The 20,813-nt window shown below is 43.7% G+C and overlaps 2 protein-coding genes across 8 annotated transcripts in view; one reads left to right on the forward strand and one right to left on the reverse strand.

Moving 5' to 3' along the window:
• Positions 1-3,891, reverse strand: part of LOC138300179 (uncharacterized) — a 395,471-nt gene extending 391,580 nt beyond the window's left edge. For 3 of the 7 annotated variants that reach the window (XM_069239157.1, XM_069239153.1, XM_069239150.1), the window contains exons 1-2: positions 3,533-3,729; positions 692-761 (exon numbers count right to left, since the gene is read on the reverse strand). The gene's annotated coding sequence lies outside the window, so the exon portion shown is untranslated. The other 4 variants (XM_069239156.1, XM_069239152.1, XM_069239151.1 and 1 more) reach the window with 3 other exon arrangements.
• A 409-nt stretch (positions 3,892-4,300) lies between these two features.
• C6H10orf88 (chromosome 6 C10orf88 homolog) overlaps positions 4,301-20,813 on the forward strand; it is a 78,607-nt gene continuing 62,094 nt past the window's right edge. Inside the window, exon 1 of the mRNA XM_069239158.1 lies at positions 4,301-4,537. Within this exon, the coding sequence (XP_069095259.1) occupies positions 4,419-4,537 (119 nt within the window). The 5' untranslated portion in view covers positions 4,301-4,418. The remainder of the gene's footprint in view (positions 4,538-20,813) is intronic.

A 20,813-nucleotide genomic window follows, 5' to 3' on the forward strand; every position in this document is an offset into this window, starting at 1 on the left:
CATTCCACATTTTTGATAGCCACACACTGTTTTTCTAGCCTCTTTAAATGAGCACATGTAGAAGAATAAAATATGCATGTATTACGCCATGTACGTGATGGCCTGGTTGTTCCAAATTTTATATGTATATGTTGAAAGCCAATCCATGTATGACCACAAATCAAGGGAGGGAGGCAGGACCATAACAGGAGCTGGAAAGAACAGGTGGAGGAGCCAAGACATTAACAAGGAGAACTGAGCCTGGGCCAAGGCAAGTATCTGGGTTGACTCTAAGAGCCCATGCACCAGTCAAACTATAAAAAAATTATAACAAATAATTTGTGGAAAAAACATCACGTAAAAAATGTGATCAGTTTCTTTCAAGATTAAAAAAAGTGCATTTCTTTAACAGGTGGAAGTGTTTCAACTTGGCACATTACTGCATTCAGAGGCATTCATTCAAAGTTATTGCTTCGACGTTCAGGTTTAAAAACTTGAATACACCCACCCGCCCTAATGGCAATACCATCAGTGAACTAATAGCTAAGTCAGCTTACACGTGCATCCTATATCTACCAAGAGAACCAACTGTAGTCAGTAATGTTTTATAAACGTTTGGGGGGTAGACTAGGAAGTCACATTATATATATATCCATCATTAAGGCCCCTTTTAATACCACTCTAAAAGTTACTGCAACCCTTGTCGACCTACCTTGTACTTGGAATTGAACAGGACCCCAGTTTGCTTCTCATTCGCCAGTAAGACAGCTTGCTTCAGTCACCTATCAACAATTTCAGTTGAATGGATCAGATCTCTGCTTGCCAAACCAAATGCCAAAAACAAACTGACCAGAAAAAAACAAATTTCTATGTTCTTCTAATGTCAACCATGTGCAACAATTCTTCCTCAGTCAAAGAGGCTAAACCAGAAGAAAATTGAAAAACTGAAGGTACTTTCACCACAAATTCTGGATTGAGGTGTACCATTACCTTGTCTGGGTAGAATATCAAAAAAGTGTTCTAAACAAAGAGCTCAAAGGGCTGGATCTCTTTGCAGAGATTGCAGCACCAAGGGCAAATCCAATGAAAGGACTGGTAAGCGAATGACATGCCTCTTTTAAAAACAAGCTCCTTAGTAATCTTGTAAACAACAGCAGTAAAGACTGGGGGTTCATGAATGCCCTAACTGAAAACTCAGGGCCCCAGTGCAAAGCCTTCCCTTTTAAAAAGTTTAACACTAAAGATAAACCACATGAGGTAGTATTTACATTCCTCTCCCCACACCATTTTTCAAAATTCCTCCAGTGACTGGCATAAGATTTCACAGTACAACAGCTGAATAGTGCTGCTACTTCAGCAGAGACCCCACCACCTGGATGTTCAACCACTCGTGACAACGCCTAGCCAAAGGCAGGCTAACATCCTCTGTGGAAGAAGAGTATCTTTCAGGGTGAGGAGATCCAGAGGAAGGACCCAGCAATCCTCCACTACCACTTAAGAGTAGAGGAAGCCAAGAACATGGTTGTCAACCTGGAGTCACTAAGACTACTTCGACTCAGATCTCCTGTATTTTCCTCAGCACCCTTAGGATTTGTGGGATAGGTGGAAAAGTATACACTAGTTTTCCTCAGCCATGAAAAGACAGGGTGTGCTTACCCTCGAAACTTCTGGACTTCGAATTCGAGTACAGTGCAGGGGTAAAAGTCAAATCACCATAAATGTGAATAAGTCTAGCTCGAGCTTCCAAAACACCCAATGTATCTGCTAAGAAATCCCCTGTGATAAAGCCAGAATGCACATGGAAGGAAAGACCCTGCTGAGATGGTTCACAGGCACCAAGAAAGGAGACAGCCCACTGCCCACCCACATATCTTGGGCTAGCACCCCCCCCCCACATACTCTGTATTAATAATTCCGTTGACCGTTTATGTAGCTGTGTCCATCCTAACTTGAAAATTCTGCTTTTTCAATGCTAGGGCAAAATGCTTTAGGGACTTGTGGACCGCTGTTAATTCTCTCCAGTTGGCGGACAGGATTATTCCCCATGATCTGCCTGGTCTCCCAGGGTTCCTGATAATGACACTTGCATCTTCTGTTATAATCTTGGGTGGGAGAGTTTCTCCAGGAAAGCTTCTTTATAGATTATTTCAATCCAGCCACAACTGGAGAGACTGTGACTCATCCAAGGTCACTGGTTGTCCTCATATTTGATTCCACAGCCCCAGGAGGTGGTTCACTAAATGGCATGGATGTAACCTGGCTCTGTGTAAACATGCATGTGACCTCCTATTCCTCCACTTCCTGGTCAAGGTACTCTGCTTTTGGGTGGCAGTGACCCCACTTTATCCTTAAAGGCAACTGAAACTGCCTGTTCAATTTTCCTCAGGATGGCACCTGTGCTACCTTATCTTCTTTCTCCTCAGTCCCAGAGGTATTGGTGTCCACATTCTCAATCTTTTCAACTTTCTTAGCACCTATCACAACACTTGCAACAGTGTAACAGGAACTTTGTCATCCAGCCAGGTGTTCCATGTTTGTTTAAATACACGACTGCACATCTTGCGAGACTGCCAACACTTTGAAGTGAAGCTAGAGCAGCGTTACCATCTACAAAAACCCATGACCAGTTAGCACCAGCCACATTACACCGCTCAGCAGTTCTAGGTCTTTAAACTGCCATGGAGCATCCTGTACAGTGAAAACAAGTACAATAGAGGGGGACTTCTAAACACTGAGCAAAGTAACACTGGGCATGGAATACCTCAAGAAGACAACTAGGCCACTTAAAATTAACATAAAAACACCATATATTTGTTTTCTACACTAACCTCTAGCTTGGGTATTTATGCTTCCAGAAAACGACAAACGGGAAGTGGGGAGGGGGGATGGAGAGTGGATACTTTCCACTTTTGAAGGCTAATGGGAAGTGCAGCAATAAGTGGAAGTCATGTTTAGGAAGGGAATAAGTGCCCAATTACTTACCAGTAATCTTCATTACTCCTAGTCCTACTCTTCACAGTCCTATTTCCACTCACTCCCCGTTTCAAGCCTTCGACTCTGGCTTGGTAATACAGTAAGTACTCAATCTTTATAGCTCCCAGCTAAGGGTGGGTAGGGCTGGAAACGGACTTTCCTGTTTTTTACCCCTGACCCCCCATTTTGCTGAACAGGGCTTAAAACCTCAAACGCGAGGACATGGACAAAGATGAGAAACATAGAGGTATTTAAGTTCTAACTCGAGTAAAGCTTCTGCGGACATGTAGCAGAAGCTCAACATGTGAGGACTGGGGCGAGGGGGAATTTTGTATTTAATACTTGGTGCAAGAGATTACAGCATGGGTGGCAAGTATAAAACACAGGAAAGCTCGGTTAGATATTCCAAGAGAATCGCGGACTAAGCCAGAACCAAGCATCTGGAAGGAGTAGCTTGGTTCGAACCTTCCGTTTTTCGCCCACATCCACTGGGAACACGTTTATCGGTAGATAAACCAAAGGCCCAATAAACCCCCTATTTATTTATATTTAAAAAAATCCTGTTTTTTTTTTCCTTTACCTGTTCCCCTTTGCTGGACTCGCTAAAACTCTGTGCTCTGTGCTCTTTCGCTCAGATAATTAAACAGCTCCAAGCAAGCATAGCGATATACTATGAACAAATACTGAAATAACGAAAACGCGCATGCCGTTCCGGGACACGCGACGCTCAATTCCTGGCTTTCGCGCTTGCGTATCACCCACCCCTAGCCTAGAAATACACACTATGATCGCTGCGTAATTTCCACACCCATCAGGCTCGGGCAGTCCCCTTTGTGTATTTTGTGCCTGCTCCCACTGGTCATCTGTTGCCTCCAGGTGTTAGTTAGTGCTGCAGCCAGCATTGGGATACCACCCGCCCCCAGCTCAACGATGCAGTACAGGTGTACTATGAACACAGAAAAGGGACAAACAAGCTGCTCCCTAAAGTGTTCTTATCACCCTCACATCGCTTTCCCCGGAAGTACTCTTACTTCACTCAGAATGATTGCAAAGAAACTGTTTTTAGGCTAGTTTTTGGTGGATGCGGAAATCTATCGCGGTGAACCCTTATATCTAATGTATCAGTCAGTCCGCATGTTCACTTTTCTTATGTAATGTTTCTGTATGATAGAAAATAAATAACAACTAAAAGACCGTCAAATTGTGTCCGAGGTTGAATTTGAAAAAAATATAGATTCCTCATTGGTCTAGTTAGGAGTTTGCACAGTACCCCCGACGATCTGGATCTAACAGTCCGTGTACAAGATGGCGCTGCACTTATTCGGAAACGGATGTATGGCCTGGACGTGTGTTATGTCATGGAGATCGCTGTGCTACTTGGGCAGTGCTTCTGCCAATGTGCTACTGAGAGTTTTGTCCGTTCAGAAACCCGCTGCTGATAGTTCGGGATTCCTCATTGACGGCTGATGGAGTCCGGGATGCCGGTCCCAGTTTCGGTCAGCTGCGGCTCCCCCTGGGCTTGCGTTGCTGGACTAAGTTCAGTACTGTGGGTGCGACGGGGGCCGGAGGAGGTGAAGTGCGAGAGGTAAGTACTCAGGGTGGGGATATCTGTTCTCTGTGCTGGTCAAGGAAGTGCTCCACCTGGGCATTGCTCATGTAGTGTATTCAAGAGGGGTGGGCCAATGGCGTAACGAATCTGGAAAGCCCATCACCCCCTGCAAAAGAACATGAAGGAGCCCCCCTCAGATGCTATGCTGAGAGGGGGCCCTGGAAGGGGTGCAAGCTAGTGAACGTATTAATTCAACAAAAATAAAATAAAAAATACTACTAAAGCCTGGCGACGTTGCTAGAAGTTACCCAGAAGGTCAGATTTTAATGTTCTCTTTTAAGTAGCCTATATTGTTATTAAATATGAAGTCTGAGATGGGAGGTTACATCCTTTTTCTTTTCTCTTTAACACTAACAATCAGCGTTTTGAGTTTTGTTATTTTCTTAGCGTTAGTTTATGGAGTTCAATAAATATACTTACCACATGTTAAATAAAGCTGACTCTATACACACACAATACACATTTTTAGTCATAAGATTTAAAGGTGTGCTTCTATATTTGGAATCTTTCCACAGACACTGAAGATGAAACACAGTAAGAGACCATGCACTTCTGAAATCGTGCTGCACTTCTCAAAAAACTATCCCTTACGAGCTATCACATAAAGAGCAAACTTTGAAGGGGCTCTAAAAACTCTTAACTTTTACCAATCATTTACTTGTGGTCATTGGAGTGCTGAGCCTTTCCTAAAATCAGTTTTTGTGTTATCTCACGTCATCTGAGCAAACACTAACATTAACAAAAAATAGCTTCTCCTGTCTTCCCTTATTCCGTTGGCTCTCCTGGATGGACATGCAACAATTATAGGAGAGGTTCAATATGTGCATGCTTGCAATAAAATAAAATAAAGAGGCCATAGAGCCCCATAGGATTTGTTCTTCAGGTTATGGTCCTGCAAGGAAACTCCAGCTATGTGCAGCATGGTTTGAAAAGATTTGTGCTGTCTGTGCTGTTTAATGCTCATTTTCCTCTTGAAATTGGAGGTGGGAGGATTTGTCCCCTGACCTCCCCTCCCCCTAAATTCTTAGGGCCACTGATAACCAGTGTGCAGTATTCTAGAATTAGTGATTCTGGAATGAAGAATGAGAACGGGGAGCGTGACTGGAAAGAGAGACGGTGGAGGTCGGGGAGACGAACGGTTGGTTACAGACATCGTCCGTCTAAAGGTATTGCTGTGAGGGGTTTCGTGGATGGTTGAGCCGTATGTTAAAGACCAACCAATAAAAGAAGGATCCAGTAACAGACCCTTGCGTGGACCCACTTTTTAACACAGCCCCTAATTCATATACCCTTGATTGTATTGCAACATTTATATAGTACTTAAAACCGCTCTGTGGAGTACTTATATGCCCCGACGTGAGCAGCAAGCTAAAGTACGTGTACTCTATGGTTAGATTGGTGTTTTCTTTGATTTTTGTCATACATGGGAAGTGTTTCCATGTCATGCTTGATGAGGTATGATTATTGTGTTTTAGTGATCACCGCTTAACAGTGTGGTTGATGAAGAAGTATGAGAGATAGACATCCAGTTTGTAGTAAGCACCTGCACAACTATCAGCAGCTCTGCAGGTCCCTTTATGGTATTTTGTTTATGACCATAATCCATTTAGCTGGTTACTGTGCTGGATTGTGCAATCTCAGATATTTTGATGAATGGTTTGTGGTCCTGAGCAGGCATGGTTGGTCATAACTATGTGGGGAGATCTGCTGGGATGGACTTTGTTACTACCATCTTGTTACAGAATTTCATTGTGAATTGCCCCCACCTGTTAAGATTTGGGTGTAGCATGTAAACCAGGAATTAGCAAATTTTCTCCTTGACCAAGAACTTCTGGACCTGAACCTTTCACAGAATGGGTTCAGGAAGAATCACATCACTGAATCAGCAGTTACTGCCACTGCAGATCTTATCCGCAGACAAGTGGATCAGGGAGGTGCAGCTATCCTGGTTTTGCTAGACCTATTGGCAGCCTTTGACATCATCATTCCAGCTCTGATTGTGCAAAGGCTGCAGCAGGCTGGACGGAAGGATGTGGCGCTGAAGTTGCTGGAGTCCTCTCTGTATGATTGATTACAGTGAGTTGTGGTGATTCCAGAGCAGCCCCCTTTCAGCTCTCCTGTGAAGTTCCCCCAAGGATCATCCCTTAGCCCTTACTTTATTTGACTTGTATGTTGCGCCCCTTCCCCAGCAAGATTAGTACAGTATTTTGGCTTCCAGGTGTCATCCTATGCTGATGATACCCAGATAATCATCTCCATCTCAGATGACTGGGAAGTGGCAGTGGTGAGGTTTCGGCCCTATATGCAGGAAGTCAGGAAGTGGATGCAAGATAACTGGCTGAAAATGAATGGGGGAAAATTGAGATTATGGCGTTTGGAATGGACAGCTCTTTCTGGACTGATCGTTGGTGGCCTGATAATTACAGTTCCTTCCTTATCCCAATAACAGCAGCCAAAAAACTGGGTCTGATGTTTGACAACACCTTGACTTTTGACACCCAGGTTAATAGATTGGTTAGTTTGTGTTTTTTAATTATCAGAATCTTGAAAAAAATATTGCCACTTTTGCCAAAAGAGTTTAGGGTTCCGGTGGTCCTAGCTCTCATTTAATCTCAACTGAACTACTGTAATGCCCTGTATCTAAACATCAGTCAGCTCTCTTTAAACAAGCTTCAAATCATTCAGAATGCGTCTGGCTGCTAGGTCCTGCGATTACCCGAACACTCATCTTTTACAGAAGGGCTGCGACACCTCCATTGGCTCCCTATAAAGAAGCAATAGGCCTTTAAGGCTCTTTGTCTAATACATAAAGCTCTTTACTCTCTGGGCTCAAGCTATGTTAAGACAACAGTGAATTGGTATGCCCCCAGGAAACATCTGAGATCAGCGGGGCAATAAATGGTGGTTGTACCTCGTTGTAGGAAAGGAGGGGAACGGGCTTTCTCGGTAGCTGCTGCAAGACTGTGGAACTCCCTGAACGTATCCGTAGCCTTAGCTCACACTAACTGTATCACAAACAGCTCAAAACATGGTTATTTACATCTTAGGTTTTGGTGGGGGATACCCTGTAGTGGTTTGCTTGTACTGGACTGCCGTGGATTACCTAGTTTCTCTCTTCTCTCTAGCGCTTTGATACCTGTTGGTCTATTGCACACTAGAAATGTTGCAAATACAAATAGATTGAGCAATCATAGCATGTAGCTAATTGAGATCTGCAGTGGTGGACTAGATTAAAGTCCTCCGATAGGTCAAAAGTTTGTGGCGGCTCTTCTTCAATTATTCTGTTCCTGTTCAGTTGCTGATGGTTGGTGTATGGACTAGGACATTAATAGATGATGGACACCACCAGTAGCAGATGCCAGTGTCGCTCTCAGTTTAAGTCTGCAAAAACGGGCATTAAATGTTTGAAGTTTTATGCAGTGTGATTTATGGCACTTTGCTTATTTAGAAAATTGTGAATTTGTTAGGGCTGATCTCAGAGGTAAAAGAGTCTACCCTCTCATTGGCACCAGGACCTTTACAGACAAAAAGCTCTACATTACCATAAGAATTTGCAGTGTCGGGAGGCCACGCAAGGAGAACAAGGCCCTAAGCTCGTTAAGATTTGGTCACGAGTCTGCAAGGAATGCACACTTGTACATTTAAGACTCCCAGTCCAGGGAAACTGATTACTGTTATTCCAGGATGGTGACCACTGTGGATTGTGAGAGGTGAAAGCAATGGTTGTTATGATTCCTCTGTGGACAACATCTGAAAAGGGGCATAATCGCACACAAATAAGAACTTTCCCATAGAATGCATTATTCCCATTTATGGCAACCATAAATGCATTGTCATGCCATGTTGCAAAACTCTCAATTTGTCTGTTTTGACTGCAACTAGAGCACATATAATATAGGATATATGTTAATTATGGGAAATTTCAAAAACATAACAGAACCCACTCTTTCTCCAACACACATACAGGGAGTGCAGAATTATTAGGCAAATTAGTATTTTGACCACATCATCCTCTTTATGCATGTTGTCTTACTCCAAGCTGTATAGGCTCGAAAGCCTACTACCAATTAAGCATATTAGGTGATGTGCATCTCTGTAATGAGAAGGGGTGTGGTCTAATGACATCAACACCCTATATCAGGTGTGCATAATTATTAGGCAACTTCCTTTCCTTTGGCAAAATGGGTCAAAAGAAGGACTTGACAGGCTCAGAAAAGTCAAAAATAGTGAGATATCTTGCAGAGGGATGCAGCACTCTTAAAATTGCAAAGCTTCTGAAGCGTGATCATCGAACAATCAAGCGTTTCATTCAAAATAGTCAACAGGGTCGCAAGAAGCGTGTGGAAAAACCAAGGCGCAAAATAACTGCCCATGAACTGAGAAAAGTCAAGCGTGCAGCTGCCACGATGCCACTTGCCACCAGTTTGGCCATATTTCAGAGCTGCAACATCACTGGAGTGCCCAAAAGCACAAGGTGTGCAATACTCAGAGACATGGTCAAGGTAAGAAAGGCTGAAAGACGACCACCACTGAACAAGACACACAAGCTGAAACGTCAAGACTGGGCCAAGAAATATCTCAAGACTGATTTTTCTAAGGTTTTATGGACTGATGAAATGAGAGTGAGTCTTGATTGGCCAGATGGATGGGCCCGTGGCTGGATTGGTAAAGGGCAGAGAGCTCCAGTCCGACTCAGACGCCAGCAAGGTGGAGGTGGAGTACTGGTTTGGGCTGGTATCATCAAAGATGAACTTGTGGGGCCTTTTCGGGTTGAGGATGGAGTCAAGCTCAACTCCCAGTCCTACTGCCAGTTCCTGGAAGACACCTTCTTCAAGCAGTGGTACAGGAAGAAGTCTGCATCCTTCAAGAAAAACATGATTTTCATGCAGGACAATGCTCCATCACACGCGTCCAAGTACTCCACAGCGTGGCTGGCAAGAAAGGGTATAAAAGAAGGAAATCTAATGACATGGCCTCCTTGTTCACCTGATCTGAACCCCATTGAGAACCTGTGGTCCATCATCAAATGTGAGATTTACAAGGAGGGAAAACAGTACACCTCTCTGAACAGTGTCTGGGAGGCTGTGGTTGCTGCTGCACGCAATGTTGATGGTGAACAGATCAAAACACTGACAGAATCCATGGATGGCAGGCTTTTGAGTGTCCTTGCAAAGAAAGGTGGCTATATTGGTCACTGATTTGTTTTTGTTTTGTTTTTGAATGTCAGAAATGTATATTTGTGAATGTTGAGATGTTATATTGGTTTCACTGGTAATAATAAATAATTGAAATGGGTATATATTTTTTGTTGTTAAGTTGCCTAATAATTATGCACAGTAATAGTCACCTGCACACACAGATATCCCCCTAACATAGCTAAAACTAAAAACAAACTAAAAACTACTTCCAAAAATATTCAGCTTTGATATTAATGAGTTTTTTGGGTTCATTGAGAACATGGTTGTTGTTCAATAATAAAATTAATCCTCAAAAATACAACTTGCCTAATAATTCTGCACTCCCTGTATATTGAACTCTGCTAAAGATCACCAAGACTACCTCTAAAATAAATATGAAACAATAAAGTAAAGGGCATGTGCAGATCAATGAGGTACTAAACTATTGCTTCCCCTGTGTTAGACCTGTCAGCATTAGAGTGGTCTTCCTTCAGGCATTTTGGCTTTGCCCACAATTTTTTGCTGGAATTCGTTGTTGTTGGCCTTAGGACTCTGTGCATTTTACTAGTGCTTCAGTGTCTGTGCTGTCTTCCCCAAACATGATAAAATTGGCTTACACCTGTTTGGCATATTTAATTTACTTATAAGCCCAGTATAGAGTGGTATATCATTTACCAGTAGCTCCTTTGACCTATTGGCCATTGGCCGCGGCTCTCCAATATGCTACTTTTCTGGGCGGGTCGGGGGATTTAAGCCCAGCCTCAGTAGGGCTTCCATTTTTTACTTAGAAAATAGTTGGGATGAAGCCGATTACGGTATTATAGTCATAGATGTAACAAAATAAAAAGATAACAGTTGTTTAATAAAAAAAAAGTCATTGGTTGAGTCAGAAACAATATGAACTATGCTTACAAATCTGTACTGGAGGGGATTGTCTCCAGGACTAATCCTTTGCTAGAAAGCGTACACTCTTCTCTTCACTCTGATGTTTGACTGTGCTTCGCACAAAGCAGCCTATTTGTGTGCCAGATTGGGCGGTGACATCAGCAGCATGCATATCGTTGTGCATATGGTGCTGCACTGTATTTTCCCTTTAATGCAACAATGCACAGCAAAATTTGAAGTGTTTTTGCCTTGTGTGAAATCTTAGTAAACTTGAGCCTGTATGTCGATTTCCCTTTAAGAACTATATATGGCGTGTAATGTATTTTTTTCAGGATGACCTTACCTTCATTGCACGTTCCCTTTTTTTCATTCTCATATCTTTATTGTGTTGAGGAGCTTAGCATTAAAAATATGGTTATCTAGGTTTGCTACCCTTGGTGGGTTGCAGCAATATATACCCTACCAATGAAATAATGCTGATTTGTCATTTCCTTGCCAACTGATTATTTTTATTGCTTTAAGTTTCCTTCTGTCAGCATCTTACTGTAGTAGTTTTTCACATGTCCACCAAGATAACAGATTTTTTTCAAATAAAAGTGGTAAAATACTGCGAGTAGTAATTTAATGCTGTTTAGAGACGAGGGCATGTCTGGTAAAACTGAGGTTCAAGTACTTATGTTTTAATTATTGCTCTGACAGGTTATCTCTGCTTTTAGTACATGGTAATCACTATTGCTGGTGGCAGCAAATTCTACTCAACTAGTCGCTCAAACATAAAATAAGTCATGAAGTGGTGGTAATCGTGAATAAAATAACTTGAAAAACACCCTCAGCTATGATGAGCGTTTGCCACGTAGGTTACAGATGTCTGCAGGAGCTGCAGAAGAAAAGAAGAATATGGCCTGGCGGAGCAGGCTCCCATGATTCCATGGCAAAGCAGGATCCCATAGTTAAACTAAAAAGCTTTTGGTCTCGATCGGGTGTACCAACACCTACCTGCTGTCTTGAACAGAATATCTCAGTAGAGGATGGGGCAACTCTGGCACTCCAAATATAGACCCTTGCTTTTACAAGGGACATATATTAAATCAATTAACCCACTCACAGCATTCTCCCTATATTCTTTTTTGACTTAGGCATTCAAAAGTGCTTGGGTGTCTAATTTTCTAGCTGAATACCTAGTACGCACTCATTATGCAGTCTTTTGGGACTAGAATTACAGTGTACTATATTCACTTCCACATGATGGCGGTTGAGGATTACATTTCAAGGCCCTTCCTTACGTAGTTCAATTTCTTGCTAGAGATTCCTCAATCACCGGCTATATGAGCTGTGCACTTTAAACAAGGAAAATGGCTTCTACCTTTTTTTTTTTGCATCACCAAAGTTCTGATATGCTTGGCAGAAAGAGCAACCAGGGCACTCCGAAGTGAAAAGTCAAAGATGGAAAAGCTTGCAGAGGAATTTTTAATCCTTATAAATGAAAGATCGAGTACATATACAGAGATATTAACGTCCATATGTTCAACAAATATATGAGAATTCGGTAACGGCCTAATCCTTAGGAATGAAAGATCGAATACATATACAGAGATATTAACGTCCATATATTAAACAAATATATGAGAATACGGTAACAGCCAACACGTGTTTCGTCCAACGGACTTCTTCAAGGCTCGAGGACAGAAGTAGGGTTAACTAAAATGTTTCCGTTAGTACTCCGAATGAGGATTCTACATCATGGGTAACCAGTGAGACCTCCATCAAAGTAGCGATGGAGCTTCTTATCTCACAGGAATTTTTTTTCTATAAAGTAGATGGAGTATCCTGTAAAGTGTATCCGTAATATAGGAGATACACTGTGGCAAAGGCCTAAATAGAGCCAGTCCGTACTTCCCCAGGATCCGGGAATCTAGACACAGCGATTCTGTAGTAGATTTAACAGCGCATGATAACGTTGTCGCGTTCCAATGTGGAAACCAAAGTTCTGATATGCAGCTGCAGAATTATGTCAGTAGTATCTAGCAATGATGCAGCTCGTGGCGCCCCTGGCTAGTTTTGACCGCACACCAGGGTGCGTGGCGCACAGAGTGGGAAACACTGCCATATACCCAGGGCCTGTAATTTAAATGCTACTAGTAGACATGCAGCACTTCTTGTGCCCCCACTCAAGTAACCGCTTAAAACATGGCCCAGGCCTGCTATTGCAGCCTGGATGCAGTTTTAAACTGCCAATTAGTATCAGCACTCTCACATTGCCAAGCCTCAAACTCTCCTTTTACTGCGTAGGAGTTACCCTTAGTTAGGCCCTAGGTAGCCCATAGGGCATGGTGCATTGTAATTAAAATATTGGACCTGTACGTATACGTTTTACATGTGTTGGGTGTGAAAAACTCCTAAATTTATTTTTCACTACTGTGAGGCCTTCCTCTTCCATAAGATAACATTGGATTGCCTTATTACATTTAATAAGTGCTAACATTTGATTGTGTACAGGTATGCCTTTTAATGTTTGATGTCTGGATATCGTAATTAAAAATCCTTGTTAATGGTAAAGTTGGATTTTAAGTTACAATTTTGAAAATTACACTTTAAGAAAGTTGTTGTTGCTGTATTTCACCATTCAAACAGCTGTCAAGGGTCCCATTTTCTTCCTTGCATTAACACCCATGCCATACTGGCTACGCCTCTGGTGTTGTGGATCAATGTAAATTCTTCTGGCATTTTAACCTGTTCAGTTCGTCGGACAGCTCCCGGCCGTCCAACATACACCACATTGGGAATCCCTCTTGTGTGGGCACCAGAGGGATTTCCTCCAAAAAGAAACACCTTCGGGAGATGGGAGAAGGCTTCCTTGCCTCCCGATGCTGTTTATTTGTTTTCAGGGAAATTACATGTGTCATTTTCCTGAAAATGCAAGTGAAATGACCCGACCCCCACGACTGAGCCCCACGAGCACCAGTGCAAATAAAGTTATCTCAGCCCCCCGGCACCGATCCAGACTGGAAAGTTAACTTTGGAAAGGGCAGAATCTCCCATTTCCAATGGGGCCTTTCCCAAGCTGGGATCCACCCACTAGACCCCAGGGAGAGGGGAGCAGCCCCTTGGGCAAGGGCATTTGCGCCCCCATTATAATTAGGGCACAGTGCAGACTTACTAGCCTACTAGGAAACCAGGGGATATGTTATTTAGTTAGTGTAGGGGTGTGGGCGGGCCATGATGTCCTTGTCAATGTCCCCACCCCAAAAGAAATGGGTACAGTCTTTCTGGCCCTCCTTTGGGCTGCCAAAGACCTTCCATACGAGACACTCGCCCTCTCCCTGAAAGCCAATAAGACGTTCATTCGGATCGAGTGGGATTACCTTTTTGCAACCTTGAGACGGTTTGGCCTAGGATTCATTGCCAAGGTTCACTGGATCTGTGACTCCCCCATGGCTCAGCTTAATTGCAGTGGCTTCCTTTCTGACTCATTCCTCATCCAATGCAGGACTCAGAAGGGCTGCCCGCTGTCGCCCCTGCTGTTCCTCCCGGCAATGGAGCTCATTGCAGCCTCCATCTGCCAATCCCAGCTCCTTTTGGGCATCACTTTCCCAGGAGGGGCATCCACAGTATAGTTCTACGCAGGTGATGTACCACTCACCCTCACGGACCTCCGTCACTCTCTTGCAGCTCTGCTGGGAATCAGTGCTGACTTTGCGGCATTCTCTGAGTAGCAAGTGAACTAGGACAAGAGCGACGCTCTGCCCCTTTCGTGCGTGACTCCGTGTGCAGCGATATTTGGCTACCTTTTCGCTGGAAGGTTTCCTGCTTCAAGTACTTAGGGGCCTAAATCAACAGGGGCCTGAAATACGTGGTATCAGACAATCTTGACCCCCTGATAGCCTGCATGAAACTTGGCTTTGACAAATGGTCCCATCTTGGACTATCCATGTTCAGGCTGTAAGAATGGTGACGTTGATGCGATTCACCTGTGTTCTCAGCATGCTACCCTTACTGGCCCCATTGACCACACTCCACTCAGTGGATGCCGGCATACACTCTTTTGTCTGAGAGTCCTCCCGCTTTCGTCTGGCCCAGACCAAACTTCTTTCTCATTGCTTGTCGCGCGGCATGGGCCTACCCTCAGTCGAGCACTATGCCTTGGCCCTTCATCTGTCCCAACTGTCTTACACGCTCCCCAAGACACCTGACTCGCCTTCGTGGGTTACAGCGGAGTGCTCACTACTGGCCTGCCGGCACGGGCTCCATCCCCTCTAGAGGGGTGGTAGTCCCCACCACCTCCTGTCAATCCGATTGTGCAGGCGATGCTGAAATCGACTTTTCATCGCGCACCCCTTCCTCCACAAGCAAACACCATTATGGAGAAACGCAGGCCTTTGCATCTGTGGATAGGTCCTGGACTGGGAACTGTGGCAGCAGATGGGCATCAATAGCTTGCCCTAGGTTTTTGTTGGAGTTACCCTAAAACCGTTCACAGGCCTCTGTAAGGAATTTGGACTACTGCCTCCAACAGGCATTAAGGTATTTCCAACTCCAGCAGCACCTTAGGTACAGCCTGGGTGTGCAGCCATGGACCCTCCTACCCTCTCCGATAGTGTCTGACATTAGGACTTGGTGTTGCTTCCGCAGAGTTATGTCTGAGTTCTACGGCGTATCAAACCACCACTTTTTCTCTCGCCCCGTCTCAACAACTTTTGAGCCGAATGGCAGGCTCTGCTGCAGACAGACTACAAGGTGGAGGGCTGGGCTGAGCTCTTGGAGGCGTTTGACCGTAGGATGAGAGAGGCCCGTTTGACGTTCTGCCTCTTCAAGACTCTGCATGGCTGGCACTGGACTCCAGTGAGACTGGGAGCGATGGACCTCTTGCTCCACTCAACTTGCTGGCGCTGACTTGATGGCATCTGCAACCTACTGCATATCCTCTGCGACTGTCTCTTGATTTAGCCATTCTGGAACACAGTGGGGTCCACATTGTGCAAGGCACTGCTGATCAAGACACCTCTCCCCCGTCCCTGATAGTTTTACATGACACAGAGGACACTCTAGACCTTTTTAGTCTCCAATGCTGCCTGTTGCACACAGACCTTGTGTTACAAGCCATACACCGAATATTCAAGAAGACACTGGAAGCGGACTTCGCGGTGCATTCCTCAGCCTTTATTGAAGATTAAAGGTAAGTTCTTCGGGAGGGAAGCATCCCAACCTCGATCTCACCAACATTCTTACTCCACGCACCACCATTCCAAGAAACACCAGAATATAACACCTTGCCACTGCAAAAATCAGAGTCCTATGCCACTGATGCTCCCCCACAACACCTACCTAAGAGTAATGTCTCACAGTAATTTAACAGACGGCATCCCACGAGCGAGGCATCTATGACCTCCAGGATAGAAGAGAAGACCTTTCTCCAGAAGTGTATGCCCTTCCTTCACGTCCTATCTTGCTAACACTGACCCCTGGATCACACACTCAACCCCCTTTTCTCTGAACACCAGGCCCGATGGCTTCATCCTAACACACCCCTTGGTCCTGGACGAGCAGCCCCCCTGATGACCCTCCCGTTCCCATAACAATCTTTCCCCTCCACCCCCTTTTCCTCCCACCCCAATGCTCCCCCTTACAATCCCTTACAACTGTAAGTTCCCTTACAATCTACCCCTTTGCATGACATGCACCCCTTCTTGTTTTCTCCAGCTGCAATAGGAGAGCCTCCATGTATTGTCTAAATTTTGTTGATGCACATTTACTGTGATGTAGTCATATGTAATGTCTTGCTACCTGCCTGCCCCACTACCCCTCTCTTTTTTTGTATTGTTCTACTTTGTTTTTTCAATAAGGAAATATGAAACCAAAAAGAAAGGGAGACCAATAGATGCCTATTTAATGGTTCATTGTACAAAGTGAAACTGGAAAACCTGGGATTAATCACGTCTTCCTTGCTTAACTAAACTGTGTGACCTTTAGCAAATATTATATTTCAGAAATCCTCCATTTTATTCATTATTGCACATTAAAGTACATTCAAATACGTAAGTTGAGAATATGAGGCATACAATCGTATTGGGTTATATATAATGTTGATCTTTCTGTAAGAATGTGGGCCACATACAGGGTGCACATTACAACTTACTCACCTTAGTTCAGAAACGGCATTTTCACCAGGGCCAGTGCGGGGATGGTTCTAAAGTTCATGTTTAAAAAAAAATCTACTTTTAATATTTGCCTCTAGGGTCAGTGATTTGATGTATTATGGTCAATGATTCTGCATGTTAGGGAAAGGTGCTGTTTTGAGTTTGAAGAGTCTTTATCATATTTAGTTGATGTTTGTTTGCATGATTTACATGGTGAACATTTCATCCAAGACAACCAGACCCGTGCACTGATGAAGTCAAAGTGAGCAGGCTGATCTTTATCTTTTTTCATTATCACCCTCAGGAGTGGAATGGATCGCACAAGAATAGCAGATGTCCTTCCTGCAGGAGCATCAGCTGCCAATGCCCAGAGCACAGATTTTAAACAAAGCGTCTACAAGCTTTCGGGTGAGATGTAAAACTTATTCCCTGAGGTGATGATGCCAATTAGTGCAGGTCCATAAAAAATATATTCTTTAAAAGCGTACCGCTGCCTCCAAAACCGATACGAGCTAGTGGTATGTGAGGGAACCCATTGCTACTCAACTTCTGACCCTCGGCAGCCCCACACACTGCCGTGGAAGAAGAGAGCTAAACTGCTGCTCTGCTCTTCCACTTCTTTCACTGGAAGTGAATTTTTTTTGCAATGCTCGCTTTTAAAAGCAGCAGCTGCAAATGGTCTCACACTTGATGTGCGAAGTGTGCACGCATTAAAATAGGAACTGTGTGCTTGGTGAAGTTGGGGTCTGCGCACAACCTGCAGGGGATACTGCTTGTCACCCCTGCATAGTTCATGTGGCCAGCTTGTAGCCAGGGCAGGGGAATCTGGAAACTTCAAGCACTTCAAAGGGAATTCTCTAGCAACACCCTCTGTTTCAAAGAAGACACGATAAAGAGGGGACCCTGAGACTCCCTCTTCAGTTCACTTTCTGGACCTGCACAAGGACTCTCTGAGGACTTCCTGCTGCTGCGGCCTGATATTTACTCTTTAACATGATTTTGCTGCACCTGGAAGGACTGCTTTGCTGCATGGCGCCTGCTTTAAGCCCTTTGAAGCCTGCCATGCTGCTTGAGCTCAGTTTCAGGACCTGCATCCAGGACTACCAGAGTGACTTGAAGGCCTAATTTGCTGGCCTCCTATTCAAAGCCTCTGGGACAGAATAGGAGCCTAAGTGAGGCTAAACCCCACAAGTGGTGTCCCTCCAGTCCTGGACCCTTGGTGGTAGTGCTAAAGGTGCTCAGATACCAAAGATCCAAAACTTGGGACAGAAATCAATTTTTTGGTTAAATACTGCTCTGAGAACCGAGGGAAGACTAGGACCAGCCTGCTCATCTATCCACCTATGGTGCATCGCTGATCGGCTTGACTTCATGGCAACCCCTGTTATGTTCTTCTCCACAGCAGCAAATCCTGTTTAGCGGTCCTTTGTCAATGGGGAATCCGGCCTCTTGGAACTCTCGTCAGTTACAGCCTCCTGCCTCATCCTGCTGGAGATTTCATCTTCTAAAAAGTGACTAAGTCCGAAGTAGAAGTCTTCATTGTGACTTCTTTCAGTTGGCTCCCTGATTACACTCCCTACTCGCCCCCCCGAACTTTACCTTCTCAGAATGCTTACCAAGCCCTACCCACTTTTTGTATTTACAGTGCACTCCATCACTGTTTGCCATATATTTCGACTTCAACCTGGTCTTGCGTGACTAGATGTCCGTGCTAAGCGCTTTGATTGTGTAGATGCTATTTGTTTAGGTGTTAGTTTTTCCTTTAAACTTTAAAAAATGTATAACTCCAGTTCTATTGATTGGATTTTTGTTGTTTTAGTGTCCAATAATTTATTAAAATGTACTCTTTTTCTACATTGATGTGGGATTTCCTTGTATTGTGTTTTTACTTTATTTCTTTTTGTGTGCACAATGTCTCTAAGTTAAGCCTTACTGCTTTCGTGCCAAGCTTCCAGAGGGTTAACCACAGGTTTATTTAGTAAATGTTATGGTTCATCCTGACAGATGAACCTGTTTTTTAAAAAGGGATCACCCCCTTTTCAGGCAACAACACAAAATCCCCCACCCCAGCACTATAGTTGTAAATGCTCAGTCATGGGATGTTACAAAAATGACTGTTCTTGCCCTTTTGTGTACAGTTAGGGTTCTTATCACTGAAAATGACACAGTTAAACACTGACTTATGGTTTTGACTCAAAGGTTCAAAACTACTGAAATTCACCAGTTATGGTATGTAATACAGTCAACACAAACTAGAACTCCCATTGCCCACCATGTTTTATTCTTGCATGAATACTTGTTTTTTTCATGCCATTTGAAAAACGCGTGCTTTGTGCATAATGGGCAAAAGGAGTTATGCATATAATTACTGGACAATTTCAGTGATTTTGAGCCAGAACCATAATGTAAGTTTTTAGCTGTTATCTTTTTCTGTAAAGTTCTGTGTTTTTTGTTTTTTTTTCTTTCTTTTTTTTATACTACTCTTTGGGCCAGATGTATCAAAGATTTTTACCCATTCTATGTCTATGGGAAAATGTGTTCGTACATATGGCCCTTTGTTCTCAATCCCTTTTGTGCATGGCCAAAGCTGTTATAGTGCCTCCCCTTTCCTTTGAATTTTTTTTCCACAGCTCAAAAATCATGAGTCAAAGGCAATTTGTGGTTTTCAAGATAGTAAAAAACAGTTCTACAGAAAACTTCACTAGTCAGTTATATTTGTCTAACAATTGGCATGTGACTCACAGGGATGGTAAATCACTGAGTCATGACATTAAACAGTGGATTTATACAATAGTATTAACCTTTTCAAGCACGTTCTGCATTTCTTTCAAACACATATTTCTCCAGAACTTCTCAACTGATTTTTATGAAACCAGCAAAGCATGCTTTCTCAGTAATAATATACATCTATACCAAATTTGGTGTAAATCTTTTCAGCAGCTTTGGTTGTAAGCCCGAACATAAATTCCAGTAGGAGGTAAAATGGGAAAAAAGCAAATTTTTTCTCCCCGTTTAATTATTTTCCCCTGCATGGAAGTACATGAAATTTCCTTACATTTTGCCTTACATTTTCACCTACAAATCATGATTTCAGATGTGTTAGTCTAATTAGTTCATTGGAACCAAAACAAAACTAAAACACCAGGAGTGCATTAGGTTACGACTAGGGGAGGATGGTGAACTCCGCTCATGGAGTTTGCAGAGTTTTTCCAACTCCATGCTCCGCTTAGAGTGCAGAGTTCCAAATAGCTTTGCGGAGTGGAGTTTTTTTCCCCTGTTTGTGCTTGCCAGCGTTAAGTTGGCGAGCGAAGAAAATCTTACTCAAGAACACTTCCCATTGAGATTTCGCAACGCCGGCGGTCACGAATGGTTGCACTACCACTAGTGTTGAGCAATCTTCCGTTTGCTTTGCAGTAGCTGCTGCTCTAGTAGAAAATCTTCCTGAGCTGCAGAAAGGAAGCGGCAACCTCTTGCACTGTGCGTTGTGCTGTTTGCGCTGATTTTTCGAAAGTTATAGGCAAATCATAAACAAATAAAATTCCTTATGAAAGGAAAGTGCATCTAAACCTTAACTACAAAGCGGCAATTGCCACTATGTGACATAAGATTAGTGTGCCTGCAAATCCACACACAAGTCGAACAGTGGAGAAGTGTGGCACAATGGTTAGAGCGGCAGACCCTGATGCAGAGATCTGGCCCAGGACCAGGGTTCAATTCCCGCCTCGGCGGGTCTTGGGCTCAATTCCTTTGGACTAGATAATTCTCGCCTCGGTGCCTAATCTAATTAAGGGGTCCCATTCTGTAACTCTGGGCAATAGCTTGCTTAATCTCCACAACGTCCCTGACAGCGCTTGGATGCCTGGCTTCACCATGGGTGTTGGCCCAGGAGTGGGTACCTCACAGGAAAAAAGCCAGGAGGGGTTCCACAGTGGTATGCGTACAGTACCTTGAGACCCTAACGGGTGAGTAGTGCGCTATACAAGTGCGGAGTTTACGAACACACACACATACAATACAATCTTGGGCATCCAGAGAGCTTATAGAAATACAATTTAT

Source organism: Pleurodeles waltl, chromosome 6, assembly GCF_031143425.1.
Source record: "Pleurodeles waltl isolate 20211129_DDA chromosome 6, aPleWal1.hap1.20221129, whole genome shotgun sequence".
Lineage (NCBI taxonomy): Eukaryota > Metazoa > Chordata > Amphibia > Caudata > Salamandridae > Pleurodeles > Pleurodeles waltl.